General features: G+C 47.9%; 1 protein-coding gene across 6 annotated transcripts in view; it reads right to left on the minus strand.

Annotated features, from left to right (window-relative positions):
* RAB3IL1 (RAB3A interacting protein like 1) overlaps window positions 1-20,513 on the minus strand; it is a 74,265-nt gene that overhangs the window by 12,094 nt on the left and 41,658 nt on the right. For 4 of the 6 annotated variants that reach the window (XR_005293699.2, XR_005293698.2, XM_038407163.2 and 1 more), the window contains exon 12: window positions 7,853-7,894. The exons of the other annotated variants lie outside the window; for them this stretch is intronic. Coding sequence is in view for 2 of the 4 variants with exons in the window: in XM_038407163.2 (XP_038263091.1) it covers window positions 7,853-7,894 (42 nt within the window). In the remaining 2 variants the exon portion in view is untranslated. The remainder of the gene's footprint in view (window positions 1-7,852; window positions 7,895-20,513) is intronic. 6 annotated transcript variants of the gene reach the window in all.

Consider the following 20,513-nt stretch of genomic DNA (forward strand, 5'->3'; position numbering starts at 1 on the left):
TAAAAGAAAATGTGTAGTAGGCTGGAAGTAAAATGCAGATTAATTGATTCCTAGTCCCCTCTGCCTCAACTGCAGGACCACTCATTTTTCACTCAAGATCACTCTCACCTTGCAGACAGTGCTGCTAGGTGTAGTTATTACTTGCATTACAGACTTCTTCGGAAAACACAGGGGCTGGCAGTTTGGTAGATGATGCACACTCTTGGTTCTGACTTAGCATGAAGCCATGGGCATAGAGGCACTTATGTGGTTGTGCATATATCTGTATTAACACTATTTATGACAGCGGACACTATAAGGCTGCCCAAGGTCACACAGCAATAAATTAGTAGCTGAGCTGGGATTGGAACTGCTGTTCTCCCTAGTGTCACCTCTCACACTAAAGCACCAGTAGCACACTAGGAGAAAACCTGTTTCAGAGTAGCACCCATGTTAGTCTGTATTCGCAAAAAAGAAACGGAGTACTTGTGGCACCTTAGAGACTAACAAATTTGTCAGTCTCTAGGGTGCCACAAGTACTCCTTTTCTTTTTTAGGAGAAAACCTGTGTGCATAGCCATTCCTCACCCCTCAGCAATGAGTGAGTATTTCCCCCAGTGTGGGGTGATAAAAACGGCTACCGGGGCAAAGAGTTCAAGAAAGAAAGAATTGCCCTGGGAAGAAGAGGTTAAAGTCACATGCGGGTGCTTTTCTGCTTAAAAGGCTACCAGGGACGGGGGGGTAGCCTAAAACCTGATTTATGAAGCAATATCCCCAAACTTAATACAAAATCTTGACAAGAATGTTCTTTATGGCAGGCAAAGAGGATTGGTGAGTGAGGGAAAGGGGAAAACAAAGGAGTCAGTTCTCTTGATTTTGCCTGCTGGCTTTAGAACAAGGTAAACACATCTATGGAATAGAGATATTTGAACTCACATCCTTGAGGGGCTCATTAGACTTTATACAGTCCAGCAAGGAGGGCCCCCCATTTTCATACAGCCCCTCTGCGAATGGGTAGTTGAGTGTGCACAGGAAAGAAATGATCATAGCCCAGAGCACAGCAAGATATGTATGCACTGCAGTTGGGAGGTCCAAGTTTGCCCGACCCCCTGGGCCCGAGCTCAGGTGGCTAGCCCAAGCCACCACTTGAGCAGCAGTGTCCACACTGCTATTTTTAGCATGCTAGCTCAAGCTGAGCTAGTGAGAGTCTACCTACCTGCGCTGGGAATCACCACCCTCTTTCCCCGCCTCCCCCACACCAACAGCAGTGTAGACATACTCACACAACCTCCATTCAAAAGTCACCCCACATTCTGTGCTGCCCTCAGGTACATGGGTGAAACTCCCATTCATGTCGACCAGGTAAATCAGAGCAGACTTGGGTTCTCTCTATCTATAGGGTACCCTACCATTTAAAGCTATGGAGAGAATACGAGCTCCAGGGGTTGGGAAGAGGATACAAAGAGTGTCACTAGCTAGGATGACAGTTAAAATCCTATCCAGAAGCCTCATGACTGAAGTTGGTACCGTCTGATGGCCGTTTAGTGGCCTAAGCAGAGCAAGATGGTGGAATTCCGTCCATTTCCTAGTGGCGCCAGTATCCACATCACAATTGGTATTAAGTGGCTCCTTCATGTCAGGGCTGAGGTACGCTGGCAGAGCACTGGAGGGGCTAAACTTGTCAGTATCTGTGCTGTGCCAGTTCTGTGGATGAAGAGAGGATTTCTGCTTCCAGGGCTGTAAGGTGGGCTGGCCTATATTACACCCTAGTACCACAAACCACCCAGGGTATAAATTGGTGGCTCCTTCATGGAGCCACGAGCCCAGACGTGTTGCTGGCATGGTTCACTGCTACACCCGATACCTGTCCTTTCTGCACTGAGAGGAAGTGTAAAGGGATTCCCCTTTCAGCCCTGGAAACCTTGGCTGGTAAGCCCTCCTGCTGTGTAAACAACACACACACTCTACCACGTACCGTCACCAAGTGCATCTTTAATATTGTTTTGCCTTATGCTCCAGGTACAACTCAATTTAGCAGCAGATAGAAGGGGTCCCCTTCCTGCTCCAGCCTTTTATACTGCTTCTTTTCTTCTAGCTGGCAAGCTAATTATCTCATTAGCTCATCAGACTCCTTACAAGTGCAAATGACTCCCTTTAACTCTTCAAACCCAGACTACCTTATTCCCTCCTACTCTAACTACAACCGTGCCTGTGTCTTCTAAGTGACCAGAGTGCTGGCTCCCAAAAGGGACTTTATTTATAGTTGCTAACAGCCTCCTCTCAGAGGAAGATACTGGTGCATGTCTACCTGCAGTCAGGTTACCACCCCTCTTCTGTCTCCTCTACAACATCTTCTTGGGGTTCTGGCTGCACTTTTCCTCACATCCTTCTGTTTGTTCACATCCCATCCCCAGTAAGACCAGGAATCTCATTACCAACCTCCCCCCGGGACTGGCCAAAATGGCCACCTACCAGTCAAGAGGAGGAGGAAGCTGGCTGAGGATGTTCTCTGTAACCATGGGCCCAATTTCCTGGCACATCTGCATTCATGGATCTGGGCACCATCCCTCTGGATGCCACCCACTAACTCCCTTGATTCCAGAGCAAAGGGAGCTGTCCGGGCTTTTCTTCTCGGTGTCCCCTTCCAGATCCCTTAGTTTGAGCCTTCGACCCAATGCCTTTCTTCTTTTGTTTTTCATTGCCCCAAGCCATTCAGTTGACCCCTCCCCTCTGCTGAAGATGAAGTCTGATGTTCTCATGGGTGGAACCCTTTTGGGGACCTAATGGTTCTCTCATGCCTCAGGCTGGCTTGGGATCCAGCAGCCCCTCTCTCTAGAGGGATTAGGGTTATTGGGCATCACAGGTGGCCTGCGGATTCAGTGAATTAAGTGTGTGCTCTACTTGTTCCCCCACAAGCATCAGGGAACATGGTTGGCACTGATCTCATCCTAATCACTTTAATAAAGCCAGCAGGGCTCTGAGAGCCAATGGGGCATTGGGAGGGAAATGGCTACCCTGGAGAGGTAGTTTTATGTAAACAAATCCAGATTATTCATGCACATGCAAGCAGGCGCACGTGAAAATATGCATGGCTCAGAGCCACCCACAAACATACCTGGTCACAAACATGCCCTAAAAATATGCACATAGAATCACTGTCAACAATCCCTTGGAGGTTGAGGAAGATTTCCATAAAATCCTAGCCAGACAGTTATCGCTGGTGATTCCGCAGGTGGCTAATGCGACCAACTCACAGATCTTGTCAAAAGTGGGGCAGACATTTCCCAATGGAAAGGGCCGATCTGGATTGGTGAGTCAGGCTGTGGCGCATTCTTTCCTCCTTTCCCATGTCTCCATTTCCTGTTGTCTCCATTGGATCTCAAAATACTGGGATCCTTGCCACAAGGTCCTTTTCCATTTTGGTCAGTTGCGGGCTTGGGTTTCCCCATGAGTTTATGTCAATATTGCACTTCATGTTGGCTTTCAGGGTGTCTTTGAAGTGCTTTTTTTGCCTGCCCTGCATCCATTAGCCCTGGCTCAGTTGTGAGAACATGACCTACTTTGGGAGTCAATTTTCTGGCATTCAAAGAACATAAGCAGTCCAATGGAGTTGGGGGTGGACGATCATAGCTTCAATGCTGGAAATTTCGGCTTGGGACAGAACACTGCATCAGTCATCCCACTTGATTCAGAAGATCTTGCTGAGGCAACGCTGAGGGTATTGTTCAAGAACTTTGAGATGTCTACTGTATGTGATGCAGGTTTCAGCACCATAAACAAGAGCAAGGCTAAGAACAGCCAGGTACACGAGAAAGTTGGTTTGATTTGATACGTCACGATCTTCGAAGCCACAGAATTATGGGGAGCTGGGCAAGAACAGACCACTTGCGTCCTCCCATGTGTAATTCTGCAGGATTTCTCAATCCCTCATTCCTACAAATGGCTTCTCTAGCCTGATCTTGAATTTCTACAGTGGTGATGCTTTGGCCAGATGTATATGCATATACAGGCATGGCACGAGCCCTTGGACATATACACATGCACATACTCGAGAGGCTTTGAGTAACTTCTCCAAGCAGTGTGCATGGGTGCCTGTGCATAGCTCATCCCATGACCACACACACATGTGAATATGCATGCACACACATGTGCATCTGGCCATTACAGAAGAGGTTCAGAGAGACATTTGTTGGAATGAGGTAATGAGAGATCCTGCCAAACTGCAGACTGGAGGAGCCACGTTTTAGTGCGCGTGAATCTGCATGCATAATGATGGACTCATTCATCCAGACACGTGTACATCTAGGGAATCCTCCAAGTTCATATTTGCAGCCAGCACGCAGGGGCAGGCAGCAGCCCTGGCCAGCTAAGAGCCAGAGGGGCCAGATCCAGCAATAAAAATCAGGGAGGCAGGAAAGGGAATCAGCTTTGAACTGTGGCCCTCTACATTCCCATGGCTCATTGGTGCTCTCCAGCCCCAATAGTGGTTCCTAAATCTCTCTAGTAGCAGCCTTCAGCCGCACGTATCTGCAGATTCCAGTTTTGTGGATCATGCTGTTATACCAATAAAATAAAAACCAGCAGGATCTTATTAAAAGGGGAAAAGGCAAAATGCCACATTTATTGTGAATACAGAAAGAATTATAGTAAGCAGTTAGTTATAGCTATAACATTCCATTCAATTTCATATTTATTCACACATTCATTCACACACACACACACACACACACAGGTTCTGCAAATTTGTTATCATAGTTACCAGCCTTAGAGTTGCTCATGCCAAGCCACTGGCCAGGTGACCTGGACACGAGGAGGGAGCAGGGCCTTGTCAGATGAACATCTGATGTTCCTGGAAGTTGGTTTGCAGAATCAGAGACTCCAAAGTTCTCCGTTTCTAGAGTCCATTTTTATAGGAATTTATTCCTATGCCAGTCTATGGGAATTGCTTAATCATACTTTTGCTGAATCAATCAGCAGATGGCACATTCCTGACAGCTCCGTGTTGTTCTTCGGTTCTCCCATCCTTGAGGCTGTTCGGTGGATTCCAGTCTGCCCTCCAGGGGTCCTCTGGTTGTTTCCACTTGACGCCTTCTTAAGCCGATGGACACAGAATTCTTAGGCTGGCACCTCCCTGATCATTCAGTTATCCACACCAAGCATCCATCCACATACATCCTCTATCTCTATTTTAATCACAATTGTTAACAAAGCGAGATAAATACAACAAAAGGGCGGGGAGTCTCTGTGTGCTGTTTCTGTTGTTACAAAGTATTGCTTTGAGAATAGACTCTGTTTTAGGATGTACTAACACAATTAGCAGCTTGCAAGTTTCACAGAGAGGGAGAGAAACAGTACCAAAAACCAAGAGACCTCTTAATTAGTAATACCCTGGAATTTAAACTATGGGGAATCAAACTCATTTGTGATTTTAATACAGAACTTCTTTAATATGATCCAACAATGTCCCCTCCCAGTCTTGTGCTACATCTCGGGATCTTGCCTTCATCCATCCCCATATGCAACTAGGCACTCACACCCGCACAAACACCCTCCCCGTTCTGCACCAGCAGGCAGCCAAACACTGTACACATGGACACCTTCCCCCTCTCCCCCTCCCCTCCAGAGACTTTTTATCACAAAACATGCAAACAAATGAGCTATCTTGGACAAATGGCTGGGAAGCTTTTATCCACAAAGGGCAGGTGCTTAGCCTTGTGAAACGTGGCCAGAGTTTCAAAGTTTCACACAATGCAAGCCAGGTGGATTGGGAGGAATGAGGAGTACATTCACCCACTGTCTCTCTCTGCCTCAGAAAGCTGCCTTGCTACCTAATGTACTGCAGAGGGAAAGGACAGTTGGGGGGGCGGGGGGAAGGGCACAAAGAAAAGGCAAATACTTCCCTGGTGTAACTCCACTGCAGTCAATGAATCTGGTATGTTAAAGACTAACCCAGCTCACAGAGCCCCTCTAACTCATGCTGGGAAAGGGAAGAAACGTTACATGTGTGTTATCATAGGAGCCCAGTCATGGACTGGGACCCCAGTGCGCTGGGCGCTATACAAACACTGAACACAACCACACATTCCCCATCCCAAAGAGCTCACACACACATTAAGACAAGAGAGAACAGAAGGGTACAGATAGATGAAGGAGTAGAAGTGAACAATGAGACAACATTGGTCAGCGTGACAGACAGTGCTCTCTGCATACCAACATCCGATGCATCCGATGAAGTGAGCTGTAGCTCACGAAAGCTTATGCTCTAATAAATTTGTTAGTCTCTAAGGTGCCACGGGTACTCCTTTTCTTTTTGCGAATACAGACTAACACGGCTGCTACTCTGAAACCTGCATACCAACAGCGTAGGTCTTGTCAAGGTTTTGTAGGCATCCCAGCAAAGGCGAGTTTTAAGGAAGACTTGAAGGAGGATAATGGGGCAGCTTTGTGGATGTTGATGGGGAGTGTCTCCCAAGCGTGAGGGGTAGCATTAGAGGAAGCACAAAAGTGCTTGCTTGAAAATGCAACAAGTGGGCGATGGAGGCTGACATCCTGGACCGATCAGAAGTGGGAGCGGATATCTTGATATCCTGGACGGTGCTTGGAAGTGAGGACAAGTAGCTTATGTTTGAGGTTATAGAGAAGGGGAAACCAATAGAAGGATTCCAAGAGTAGGATGACCTGCTCAAAGCAATGGGCTAGGAAAGCTATCCTGGCAGGAGCATTCTGAATGGATAGGAGCAGGGCAAGATTACATTTGTAAAGGCCAGAGAGAAAATGTTGAAGAGTGAATCTGCAGCCAGCATGCCCTCATATAGCTCAGCATGGTGTAGCAGGTTCTCATCTGGCACCCCCTGCCAACAGCTGTTCCTGCCCAGCAGTGGACTGCTTCTTCTTTTGACTTAGGCCTCTGGACAGGACACTTTAAAGTCTCACAGCTTCCAGCGTATCATTGTCCCATACAGTGTCCCACAAAACTAATGAATAAACACAGCATCCTCTGCTGCTCAGACCTCTGCATCCACTCTTCTCTCAGAGCAGTGCATTTCCAGACTCCTGCTTGCCTGGCATCCTCCAACAGAATGCAGAAAACCCCGGACAAACCAAACCCAACTAATGCCACCTCTGCCCAGCTAGTCCCACTAGGTTCTCCCCACCTCCCTTTTCTGGAGCACCGATTCCTCTTGGCAAGATCCTGTGGGGGATGTGAGTCAAAGGTGACCAAAAGGCAGCTGGGAATCGAGGACATGGGATTCAGAGTACAATTCTTTAGCTAGGATGATGGCAGAAGAGGAAAGAATAAATGTCTGGTGGAGGAAGTCAGTGTGATCATGGGACTACTTCCAGCAGAGATGCTCCACAGCATGAGCAGAGGAGTACAGGAAGAGGATGTTGAGGGTGAGCCAGGGCTAGAGGTTGGCAGGGTGGACCTTATGATTGGAAAGAGGGGCAAAAGAATCAAGGGAGGAGGACAGTGAGGAAGGAGTAGTTGGGTCAAACCTGACTGTGACCCCATATGCCAGGTTGCCTGCAACGCCCAGAGTAGGGAGCCAGGCCCAGACCCACAGGACAGGAGCCACTACTGTGGGGTTAATGTGGGACAGGCTCGCTCTCCAGCCCCTTGTGCCTCCCCAGGCCTCCCCTCTGCACCAGCTGGGATTAGGGCTACAGTGCTGGAATTGAGGGTGCTGTTGCAGGTAACCAGTTACCCCATGGCAGCTTTAGCCTAGCTAGGCTTGGAAGGAATTGATTTTTATTCCCAAATGTCAGGAAACATCAATTTCACTGTCCACTCACAAAGCAATGGCAATATATTTCCATCAATAATCGAAATTTACAGATTGGGAAATTATGAAAAATGCTGCTTGAGGTCTTACCCGAGTCAGAATCCAGTGATACAGCCTTCTGAATCCGAGTTGCTACAAATGGACACACAAATAAGTAGCAAAAAACAGTTTAATTTGTTGATTTAAGAATAGTTTCTCTGTATATTTTATCATGTGATGTTGACAGTTTGTGTTTAAAACTGTTTATAAAGCTTTAACTGTTTTAATCTCAATCTCCATTCTCATTAAATAATTGTTGTCTGACATACACCCCCAACTGTGAAAACAAACATCGATAAAAATTTGCTTAAAAATAAACATTGATATTATCCATCAAAATTATAACAAAAGAATAACTGAATTCTGCTAAGTCTAAACATCACACTGAATGGGGAGGCTGAAGACCAAGTCAAGTGAACAGCTCTTTTGATGACAGGAAGAGTAGAACCAGGATTGCAGGTCAAATGAAGAGGTGATGATGAGGAAATGTGCAGTTGAGGGGTTACATGACATGGGTCATCAACATGGAAGCTGAATTCACTGAGGATGAATGTGGGAGACTATGAGGAAAGGGAGAGAGCAATCCATGAATCAAAATCAGAGAAGAAGGCTGATGGAGAGGAGCTGGATGGACAGTGGGTGATAGCAACATGGAGGGAGAGAGACGGGTCGAATGGAATGGTCTAGAATGTTGGCCAATTGTGGATGGCCCTATTGAAGTGTAGGAGAGCATCAGGAACCTTTCCCTCTCCCTTACACCTCTGTATAGGGCCCGCCACCGTGGAACAGAGCCAGCAGAACTCTATGCTGGTGCATCAGCAGAACCAGCAACTGTAAACAGAATTAGGTGGAGTGAGCACACTCTCCCAGAGTGAGTAGGAGCAGTGGGTCAGGGCCTGGTTTGTTAACAGCAGGGGCAAGGTACCTTTGCCCAGCCCCCAACGAACTCTGGTACAGTTGGTGCTGAGTTCCAGCAAAAGCTGCATCACAGGAGCTCAAGCCCTGCAATTCTCTAAAATACACAAATAAGGAAGAACTGCCCAGTGGTAGGGAGCTAGCCAGAGACCTGGGTTCATTCCCCACCAGAGTTCCTGTGGGACTTTGAGCAAGTCTGTTAGCCTCTCTGTGCCGCAGTTCCCCATCTGCAAAATGGGGCTAACTGCACTGCCCTACCTCACAGGCACGCTGGCAGGTTAAATACATTAAAGACTGAGGTGCACTCAGATATGATGACAATGGAAACCACAGAAGTATCTGAGATAGATAGATAGATAGAAATGTGGCTCTTCCTGGTTCATCTCAATTAGAAATAGAATGAAGCGAATGCTGAATGAAGCAGACTGACGGGGGAGGGAATGAACCTGAACAAGCACCCCTTACAGGCCACAGAGGGACATTCCAATTCTCCTCACATCCAGCCCCATGGATTTCCCCCTGTCATAAATATAAAGGGAAGGGTAACCACCTTTCTGTAAAAAGAAAAGGAGTACTTGTGGCACTTAGAGACTAACAAATTTATTAGAGCATAAGCTTTCGTGAGCTACAGCTCACTTCATCTGATGCATTTGGTGGAAAAAAAAAACACCATTTTTTTCAAATGCATCTGATGAAGTGAGCTGTAGCTCACGAAAGCTTATGCTCTAATAAATTTGTTAGTCTCTAAGTGCCACAAGTACTCCTTTTCTTTTTGCGAATACAGACTAACATGGCTGCTACTCTGAAACCTGTCACCTTTCTGTATACAGTGCTATAAAATCCCTCCTGGCCAGAGGCAACATCCTGTTACCTGTAAAGGGTTAAGAAGCTCAGCTAACCTGGCTGGCATCTGACCCAAAGGACCAATAAGGGGACAAGATACTTTCAAATGGAGGGGGGAGGGGAAGGCTTTTGTTTTGTACTTTTTGTTTATGTGTTGTTCTCTCTTGGGACTGAGAAAGGCCAGACAGAAATCCATCTTCTCCAACTGACCCTAATCCAAGTCTCCAATAATGCAACCAGTATAGGTAAGCCAGGCAAGGCGGATTAGTTTATCTTTTGTTTTATGTGAATTTTCCCTGTGTTAAGAGGGAGGTTTATTTCTGTTTTCTGTAACTTTAAGGTTTTACCCAGAGGGGGATCCTCTGTGTTTTAAATCTGAATACCCTGTAAAGTATTTTCCATCCTGATTTTACAGGGATGATTTTTACCTTTCCTTTATTTATATATATATATATATATATATATATATATATATATATATATAAATAAAAGGGGGTGTGTAGGGCTTGAGGGGATATTTTGGGGGAAGATGTCTCCAAGTGGTCTCTTTCCCTGTTCTCTGTTTAAAACGCTTGGTGGTGGCAGCATACTGTTCAAGACCTAGGCAAAATTTGTGCCTTAGGGAAGTTTTTAACCTAAACTGGTAAGAATAAGCTTAGGCGGTCTTTCATGCAGGTCCACACCTCTGTACCCTAGAGTTCAGAGTGGGGAAGGAACCCTGACACCCCCCGATGGTCTCTTTCTCCACACACAGCCCTGGGACAACTCTTCCAACAATGGACCTGACTCCTCACCCAGGCAGAGTGCCCCCTGCAGGCGCTGAGAAGAGGCGGCAAGAGGAACATCTCCCTTCTCCACACTCTGTCTCGTGCAGCCAAGCAACAGGCTTGATGCTGCTTCAGTTACGAGCACCTGATCTTCTCGCTCTTTGTTGGACAAGGTCTGTGCCAAATGGCCTTTGCCCTTTTCATCTGGATTCAGTCCAGGTATTCAGGCAGTGTTTTACCAGCATATTCTGCTTCTTCAAACCTGCTGTCACTCACCAAGCTGTCACCTATAATTAAGAAGCCTTCCCTTGGCAATCAGTCTGCCAGCTGCAGTTGTACTTTCTGGTACAGAGCCAGCAATATGGGTCTGCAGCAAACCCATAGGGCTGAGTCAGGGTAAAAATGCAGTTAACGGGTTGCAGTACCTATTCCAGCTCGTGGAATGTAACAGTTCACAGATGCTGCTGGGTTAAAATGCACAGAAATCTGCATTTCCACTCACTCTGGCTAGGCAACTAAAATCCACCATGGTGAGAGCATCACCCAGTGGTACCTAGGGGACATTTCCATTCCCCTGCACAGTTCTGAGGACTCCTCAGAGCTCCTCAACTCAAGAAGACCACCACCTGCAGACACCAGCATGGTCTTTCCACTCCCACCCCCCGCCCAGGCTCAGCATTCAGGGCTCCTCTCCCATTGCTCTGCCAGTGCATCCCAGTCTCGGGTACAGCAACAATGGTCCATCCTAGTACCTGCTGGGAAAGATTTCCTTTCTCCTCTGCAAGTTCAGGAGACTCTTCTGGGCAGTCAGCACACCAAGCCCCAGACAGGGGAAAGCTCACTTTGCTGGTAATGGGGAGACCATTTTATTCTCTAGTCTTGGTACTGGGAACTCCTCTCAAAGGGTGTTTTCAGAGTCCCACAATGCCAACCTGATGAGTGCCCCAGCCCCGTTAGTAGCCAGGAGACATTGCACTGTCCACGCTTTCAGTCCTTGGGAGGTCTCTCTCCTCCAGGGCTGTCAATGAGCCCCAATCCCAGGCTGATGGGAGGGCCTCCTTTTTAGATATGCCCATTCTTCAGGTTCTCCGGTCTCCTACTGCACTGTCAGTACACCTTAAATCCCAGCCAACTGAGCACTCCCCCTGCTGGTACTGGGAAGCTCCTTCCCACCACACCGGCTGGCACAGCACTAGTGAAAGCTGTTTTTCTTTTCCAATGGCTCTAGCTGGTTTCCAGAGGCTCCCATCCTGCTCTTCTTTTGCAAGCTGTGCTGAGCAGTTGTGATCTCTGGATCTTGAGGAAAGTCCCTGGCTGTGCCACCCAGCTCTGGCTCATGAAGTGCTTGGACTCCTGCATGGCTGACCAGTGCAGATCCATAGATTGGACATGTAACAACAGGTAAATAGAACTGGCTACTTACACTAGTAACACACAAGGAGTGACACAAAAATCCTCCCACATTACTCTCTCAAGACCATTTTTAGTCCCCACTGGCAGGGAAACCTAGTCCTGTTTGGGGAGACATCACTATCATCTGTTCTGCAATAGCACCTAGATGCAAAGTGTAAAAGGATCAGATGGCTCCCAACCACGCCTTCACGGCCAGGGGTGGCTCTGCGGTATCCTGCCTCAGTTTCCCTTCTCAGACTCCTCAGTAACTCAAATGGCTTTCATGAGTCTAAACATCAGCCACCCTTCTTAGAATCTAATGTATTAATATAAAGTTCAAAAAATTCATGCCCTCCTCAAAGTTCCCAAATAATTCGAGCCGCTGAAGGCTGTGTTGGAACTCTAGGCATAGCTGACAGGGTGAACCAAAGTAGGCCTGGCCTTAGCAGAATCGTCACATACCGAGTATTCCCTAACCAAGTAAGCACAGTCCTGACTTGAGGATGGAACAAAAGCACCCAGAGTTCTCAAGTAACTACACAAATAGCAAGAGATGGTCCAGAGACCACGGACTTCTCGTAAGATAGGGATGGAATGATGCCAGGAGGAGGATGTTTTGTTCCAACTAGCAGGTACAAGGTACAGGATAATAAGCAAAAGCATATGAAGTGTAATACGTGATTTGTTTGTAACAATGTATAAAAGGAGCGTGGAAGGAAGGGCACCTTTGTACTGGCCTAGGGGACAGCATCCTGCTATGTTGATTGAACTGGCACCTTGAGGCAGGCATAAATTTGTTAGCATACCTGTAGCTCCTATGGGGCACTAATACTGTGCTTTGTTGACAATAAACCTGGCCGGGGCCTTGCCACCAAACCGAGCCTGCAGTCTTTATGACTAACATTGAGATCTGCTGAATCAACACGCTGCAGACTCTGCTAACGCGCAACACGCTGGAGCTCCAAACACTGCAGAGCAGCAGCAGAAGAGCAGCACCCTGCGGCATAAAGAGCAGCCACTCCTAGGCCACTGCAGAGTCCCTCCACAGGCCTCTGCCAGCCATGTCCAACTCTCTCTGGCCCCACAAGGCCAGCAGGCCAACCCCGCCCTCTCCAGGTCCCTGCCCCTCTCTACTGCATTGTCACATCAGTTTCCAGCTGGGCCCAGCCCCTCCTTCCCAAGAGATCTATTCTCTGCTCCAGCTCTCTCTCCAGGCCTCGCTTTTTCTGTCGCCCCCAATGACTTAATTCACTCCCTCCACTTGGGGAGGCAAACAGGCTGTGTCACAGGGGACTGGGCCCATCTCCCCTAAGGGATCAGCTACCCTGTGACACAAACACTGGGGTCCCATTGTGTTAGGCACCATACGTATACATAAGAGACAGCCCCTGCCCCAAAGAGCATACACCCTAAAGAGACAGAGGAACGGAGGCACAGAGAGGGTAAGTGACAAGCCCAAAGTTGCACAGCAGATCAGTGGCCAAGACTAGAACTGGGGTCTCAAGCCCATTCCAGTGCACTAATCCATAGGTCCGGGCCACATCTGGAGACAGGCTTTCTTCTCTTCTGCACATATACACCAGCTTCTTTACACTGGTGACTACGGCTCATTCACATTCCAAGGTTACTTATGCCCTCCCTGGCAGGAAGAACCCTCTCTGGGGCACAGCAAACACCACCTGTGCCTGCTGGCTCCCTGCAGACTCTGAAAACGTGTCTAAAGCTGGAATGAAACCCAGACACACTAAAAGAAAAGGAGTACTTGTGGCACCTTAGAGACTAGTGGCAGCATGTTGCCGTTGTATACCTCTCCTCTGTATTTACCCCACATAGACAGGCTTTGTATTGTATAGAGATGGGGGAAAGGGTTCATTCATACTAGAGTTTATATGGGTGTGCGTATGACTGTGTAGCTACTATATGAAGTTATAGGTGGATGTGCAAGAATGAGAAAGCATTGTCTACAAGTTTCAGAGTAGCAGCCGTGTTAGTCTGTATTCGCAAAAAGAACAGGAGTACTTGTGGCACCTTAGAGACTAACAAATTTATTTGAGCACAAGCTTTTGTGAGCTACAGCTCACTTCAATAAATTTATTAGTCTCTAAGGTGCCACAAGTACTCCTGTTCTTTTTGTGTTGTCTACAAGTAGGAGTATGTACGATGGGGTGAGACTATGCATGTTTGAGTGGGGAGTGGTTGTGTTTCTATGTAAAAGCACCTCAGCAGGTGAGTTTGTGTACATTGTTAGTGCATATTGTGTTGTGTATACAGGTATAGAAAGGAGCAGTGTGTATGTCTGGCTGTTGCGGGGGTGCATAGGTTTGTTCATGTCTGGGCAGGTCACTGAAGTTCTATTAGAGCTGAGCAAATAGCATAAAAGAGCCTCATTTGAACATTTAAACGACTGCTTCAAATATCTTTGTGCCTTTGTGTTTGCTTCCTGTGCCTTTTCCAGTGTCAAGTTCACCAGCAGGAATAGGCCTGGGCCTAGCGAGCTTTAACTGAATGCTGGAGAATGCTATGAAAGCAAATCTTACAGTCACACTGATTCAGTCAGGGAAATGGAAATAGACCATGTGACCCCCTCCCCATCCAATCAAATGAGCATAACTTGAATCTCAAATATTGCATATGCACAATGAATGGAGACCTACTGGTGACTGTCTGAAATCATCTAGGGAGTGATTTCACATAACAAATACATCCAAGACAATTTGAAGCAGCTCACAGACAAGACACACAGGAAGAGGCAACGTGTGTCACATCAGTGCCTGGCTGAGAAGATATCACCCAGCTCTAGGGAATGCCTAGCACAACAGAGCCCCATTCTTGGGTGGCCCTGAGGCACTACTGTAATCAACATGATTAAATGCCAGTGCTATTCTGAACAGCATCATTAGATTGCTTCTCCTCCTGTGGTCTTATCTGACTGAAGGGAGCCAAGCCAAGCCAGGGGACTACTGATGGCTATGTTGAGTTATGTAGCACAGTGGCTGCTTACTGATTCCTGAGTGCCTCTGTAGCCATCCCATCTTTAATTTCCCTTCATCCAGGCCCCTTTAAGAACACAGTCACCAGGAACCTTCTAAGCTTAAATCCTCCTTCCATTCACTCTTCCCCAGTTCTCCTCAGGCAGGCAACAGAACTTATCAAATAGAACTCAAAAGCTTTTCAGTTCCTCTTCCCTTCTTTAACTCCCCCTCACAGGTCTTACCTAGTTAGAGCTTTGCAGGGGCCACACTTGCTCCTAACAGCTGCTATTTCCACCAGCTTCAGTTTCACACACTCTCCTGAACTCCCCAATTCAGTGCCAGACTTCCCACCACTAATGATCTCCACTACACTTTCTCAACCACACCTCTACCTACAGCTTCCTGCAGCCTTTTATATTGGAATCACAGGATTCTTCTCAGGTGATGCTCCTCTTGCGATCAGATCCAATGAAGCCCTCAGCTCTCCAGCCCACTGCAAGCCACCCTGTTTCAGATGGAATTAAAATTGCTCCAAATTTGGAGTCAGGTATCTGATTGCCAAGCCCCTTGCTGTCCATTAGTAACTGGACACACACGCACACCCACCCATCTCTCTGCTCCTCCAGGGGCACTGCGTCTCCCATGGGGTCCTGCATACGCCGAATGAGAATGTCTCTCTGGACAGCGGCTATGCTCACAGGCTTGTGGAGTGGGGCCAGTGGATTGACTGTGACATGGACCTGACTCCTCAGAGCATCAGCACCACCTGTTTTGTGGATGGAACAGACTGTTCCCAAGGCTCCACCAACTCTAACCAGTGCTTCCCTATCCAGGCACACTGTACCTTCAACTGTACAGGCCCTGTATTCAGGCAAAGGGCCGGAGGTCTGGGTCTCAGTAACAACAGGAAGAACAGTATGCTAACCGTATTAATAATACAAATGGGCCCAGTGTCACATCTAGGTTTTGTGACTCTGTGAAAAGGAGCCTGTGCTCTCCCACTTGGAATGACCATAAGGAATACACCCCTGGCACGGCTCTCTCTCCACTGCTGTCACTGTGTCTCTGAGCCATAGGGTATTTACTGCCATGCTTCCCATCAGATGATCACCATCTGTGCGGGGCCAGGATGGAGTGCCCATCCTTAATCTGCTCCTCACCTGCCTGCAGCACTGGTGGATCTAATTTCCTCCTAGGACAGCTGCAGCCTCAGGAGTAGCTGAACGGTATCACCTCCTTCATGGATGGCAGCACGGAGTATGGCAGCACAACCTCACGACTGGCCAAGAAACTCTGCAACTTCACCCACGAGCTGGGCTGCTGGCTGGGAACCTGAAGTGCTCTGATGGGGGGCAGTCCCCCCTCCTGCCCTGCACTGAGAAGAAATCCCCAATTCCTGCACCTTGACTAGGAACCCCGGTCCTCCCATTAGCATGTCTAATGTTTCCTGCTTTGTAGCAGGTAGGAGATGCTCAGGACAGCATGGCAGGATAGCAGTATATGCCCATTTTAGCTGCTGTTCCAACACACACTTTAAAAAACTACAGTCCCTTTCTGAATTAAAATTCCCCAAATTCTCCCTGATTCTAGAGTTTCTCCTTCTCTTCCCAGCAATGTTCCTCTCCCACGTGCTCCATTTGTGCTTCTCATTGGGACTTAGAGAAGAGGAAAATGATGAGGAACAGTGAGCATGGATTCACCAAGGGCAAGTCATGCCTGACTAATCTAATTGCCTTCTATGATGAGATAACTGTCTCTGTGGTTGAGGAGAAAGCAGTGGATGTGTTATTCCTTGACTTTAGCAAAGCTTTTGACACGGTCTCCCTTCTCACGGTCACGCTCTTCTTCCAGCAAGTTAAAGAAGTATGGGCTGGATAAATGGACGATAAGGTGAACAGAAAGCTGGCTAGATTGTCGGGCTCAACGGGTAGTGATCAATGGCTCCATGTCTAGTTGGCAGCCGGTATCAAGCGGAGTGCCCCAAGGGTCGGTCCTGGGGCTGGTTTTGTTCAATATCTTTATTAATGGTCTGGAGGATGGCGTGGATTGCACCCTCAGCAAGTTTGCAGATGACACTAAACTGGGAGGAGAGGTAGATATGCTGGAGGGTAGGGATAGGATACAGAGGGATCCAGACAAATTAGAGGATTGAGCCAAAAGAAATCTGATGTGGTTCAACAAGGACAAGTGCAGAGTCCTTCACTTAGGATGGAAGAATCCCATGCACCGCTATAGACTAGGGACCAAGTGGCTAGGCAGCAGTTCTGCAGAAAAGGACCTAGGGGTTACAGTGGACGAGAAGCTGGATATGAGTCAACAGTGTGCCCTTGTTGCCAATAAAGCATTTTGGGCTGTATAAGTAAGGGCATTGCCAGCAGATCGAGGAATGTGATCATTCCCCTCTATTTGACATTGGTGAGGCCTCATCTCGAGTACTGTGTCCAGTTTTGGGACCCACACTACAAGAAGGATGTGAAAAAATTAGAAAACGTCCAGCAGACAGCAACAAAAATGATTAGGGGACTGGAACACGACTTATGAAGAGAGGCTGAGGGAAATGGGATTGTTTAGTCTGCGGAAGAGAAGAATGAGGGGGGATTTGATAGCTGCTTTCAACTACCTGAAAGGGGGTTCCAAAGAGGATGGATCTAGACTATTCTCAGTGGTAGCAGATGACAGAACGAAGAGTAATGGTCTTAAGTTGCAGTGGGGGAGGTTTAAGTTGGATATTAGGAAAAACTTTTTCAAGTAGGAGGGTGGTGAAGCACTGGAATGCATTACCTAGGGAGGTGGTGGAATCTCCTTCCTTTGAGGTTTTTAAGATCAGGCTTGACAAAGCCCTGGCTGGGATGATTTAGTTGGGGATTGGTCCTGCTTTGAGCAGGGGGTTGGACTAGATGAGCTCCTGAGGTCCCTTCCAACCCTGATATTCTATGATTCTATGACTCTCAAATGGCCTCTCTAATACAATGGCTGCCCTGCACAAGGCCTGCTTTGCATGCTCCACCCCATGGCTGTCCTAGGGGACCTCTTGAAGCACATTCTGAGTCTATAACATGGGTGCCCCATGGAAGACTTTCTATCCTGTTTTTGGGCTGCCTTCTGTCCTCTAAGAGCCAATGCTCCAACCTGCTTTCTCCTTTCCATTTTGGGTTTTCTGCTGGGTTCCAGGTCCTCTAGCTAGCCCTGGCTAGGTGTCCCTCCACAGCATGTTTTGTTTCTGCCCCCAAAATGGGCGATTTATTCTATCTGTGCAATGGCCTGCTTAGTGCAGTCTTGGTCTAGCTGCTCCTGTCAGGTCAGCAGCACATGGGAGGAGCTGGCTTTCAGTGCTGAGCATTTCACTGAAGTGATATTAGAGTTCCTGCTTTAATGGCCTTTCCCTCCCCAGGGCACTCAAGATCTGATGAGCATTTTGGAATACAGGTCCTGGCAGGGGTGTTCCTGAGGAAGAACAAGAGAGTCACTGCAGCATCCACCAGCTCAGCCCCTCCTGGAGTGAGGAGAGCTGCTACCAGGGGATCTGCAAGATCATCAGTGTTATCTCCAAGTCAGGGCATCAGCTTGGAGCTGCCCAACCCGTGGCATGGCATCCCTCACACAGGACCACACCCAACTCCTACTGAAGCCATGGGACAGATTTGCCGAGACTTCAGTGAGTGTTGCCTCAGACTCATAGTTGCCACCACATATTTCTCAGCTGTTCTCTTATACCTCGCTGCTCAGCAGACCCTGCTCTTATCAGAGAAGGGCTGAGAATGCTACACACTAAGACAAGTTAATGCACACGCAGATTTATATAAGAGCAGCCCTGACCTTAGGAAACCTTGATAAAGCTATACAGCAAACAGAAACTAATGCTAGGATCAAACTGCAGCTGGCAGGGGCAGGGAATGGCCATTTGCTTGGAAATCATGTGGCTCCCAGAACTCTGACCCACTTCAGTGGCAGGTGGCTCAGCACCTCTGAAAATCAAACCTTTAATCCTGGCCCAGGGCAGGAGCAATGGCACAGCCATCCACCCATTCCTAGTGTAATGGACGTGAGGAGGTGGGTGAATTCCTGGCCTGCCTGCTAGGGAAGCAGTTCTAGGCTCTGTTTGATGGGAACAGGTGAGGGGTCCTGTGACAAAGCAGCACTTTGTCATTCAGTCCCCAAATGCCAACTCAGAATTCCAGCACTGGGAGATCACAGCATTAGCTTCCTCAGATTCCTCAGGCCTCCCAGGATTTATCACAGGGAAGGGATGCTTATGTCTGCATTACGTAGCTGGGCACTACACATTAGCTACACCTCCCAGTAGAGAGAAGAGCTGGCAAAGGTAACTCTCTTCTGGATCCTGTGCGAGAACGCCCACATCCGCCAACTCCCCACAGACGTCTTCTCCAGCAGCCACTTCCTGGACCACTTTGTCCCTCTGCAACAGTCTCCTCATTCCCAGGATGGATCTGGCTGCCTGGAGACAGGCCCCGACAGGTAAAACCTGGAACATCTGGCTGTCGGATATGGAAAGCCCCCAGGCAAGGCAACTGCTCAAAAATGTTCATCCAACAACCATATTGCAGTGGGCTGTGATAGCAGGGTGATGTGACAAATAAGGTGCATATATTGTAGCTGTGTACCTGGGATGACCTTTACATTTCTAAATCTGCAGAGATTAGCAGCCATGTGGCGTTCAGCTCAGTACACGGTTTCAGATCACACACATGCACACTGTGTCCTTTCTTGTTTGGTCACTCTCCATGCATTCCGTTTGTGCCTGGAAAACCATGATTAACTAGGGACGGCCCACATTTATCAATACAGGCCATTGCACCGTGTCTGAGACAGCAAGGCTATTTTGTACCCTAGGCCTAGGAAAATATGCTGTCTTCGGTACCAGTGTGTGTTAATTGGCGAGAACTAGGGACTGTTAACTAGAGATGCATGTAAAGCAGCGCTGCGCTCACCAGTATGTAGTTTTATTGGTCCTACAAAGCCCAGGAACTATGTGGTGCATTCCTGAGTGCTATCTACTGCCACTTTCTCTGTTAATAACCACTGTCTCTTTTACAAAGCACTCCTGTGACAGTGACCATGCTGGGAGCCTGATTAGTTTTTCATTTAGGTCAGCTCCACACAGGTGTAAGACCATGGACTTCAGTGGTTACCTCTGATTGACGCTGGGCTAGGGGAGCAGAGAATCAGGCCTGTGCGTTGTGCGGCCATAGAACAAAAGACCTTGCTGTAATGCAGATGCATGAGGGGGTCAGAGTTAAGGCTGCGGTGGCAATCTCCTGCCTTTAGGAGGGTTAAAATCCAGGCTGCCCCAACACAGATTTCAGGGCATTTTGCACGTTCCAATGACCATATCTGGAAGTTTGTCCATACTCTGTAAAGTCTACAACCCAATTTCCTTTGCTATAGAGTCAGGGGCCAACTCCCTTCACTGTCTCTCTGTCCCTCTCCCCAGTTCCTGATGCGGAAGGAGTCTACTTTGTTCCCTGTAAATCCTGTGTTCTTTGAATACCAGTCTGACTACAGCCCGGACGGGCCTTTGTCCCTACATTGCAGCCATGCCAGCAGAGTGCAGACCCCGCTGCCCACGTTCAAAGGCCAGGCATCCAGAGAGCCAGCAGCAGGAACCATTCTACGTGCTGTGCTAAAGAGCTGGGTGAAAAACCCCTATAAGTGGGTAAAGCAGGTTATCAGGATGGAGCAGAAGGAGAGGCTGTTTCTTGGGTAGCCAGGACCCGAACCAGACAGTTCCCTAACATTGGACACTGCATTTTCAGAGAGAAATGGAGTTAAGGGACTTAATTTACAACTTCCTGAAATTTATAA

The sequence above is a fragment of the Dermochelys coriacea genome, chromosome 6 (assembly GCF_009764565.3).
Source record: "Dermochelys coriacea isolate rDerCor1 chromosome 6, rDerCor1.pri.v4, whole genome shotgun sequence".
NCBI classification, from domain to species: domain Eukaryota; kingdom Metazoa; phylum Chordata; order Testudines; family Dermochelyidae; genus Dermochelys; species Dermochelys coriacea.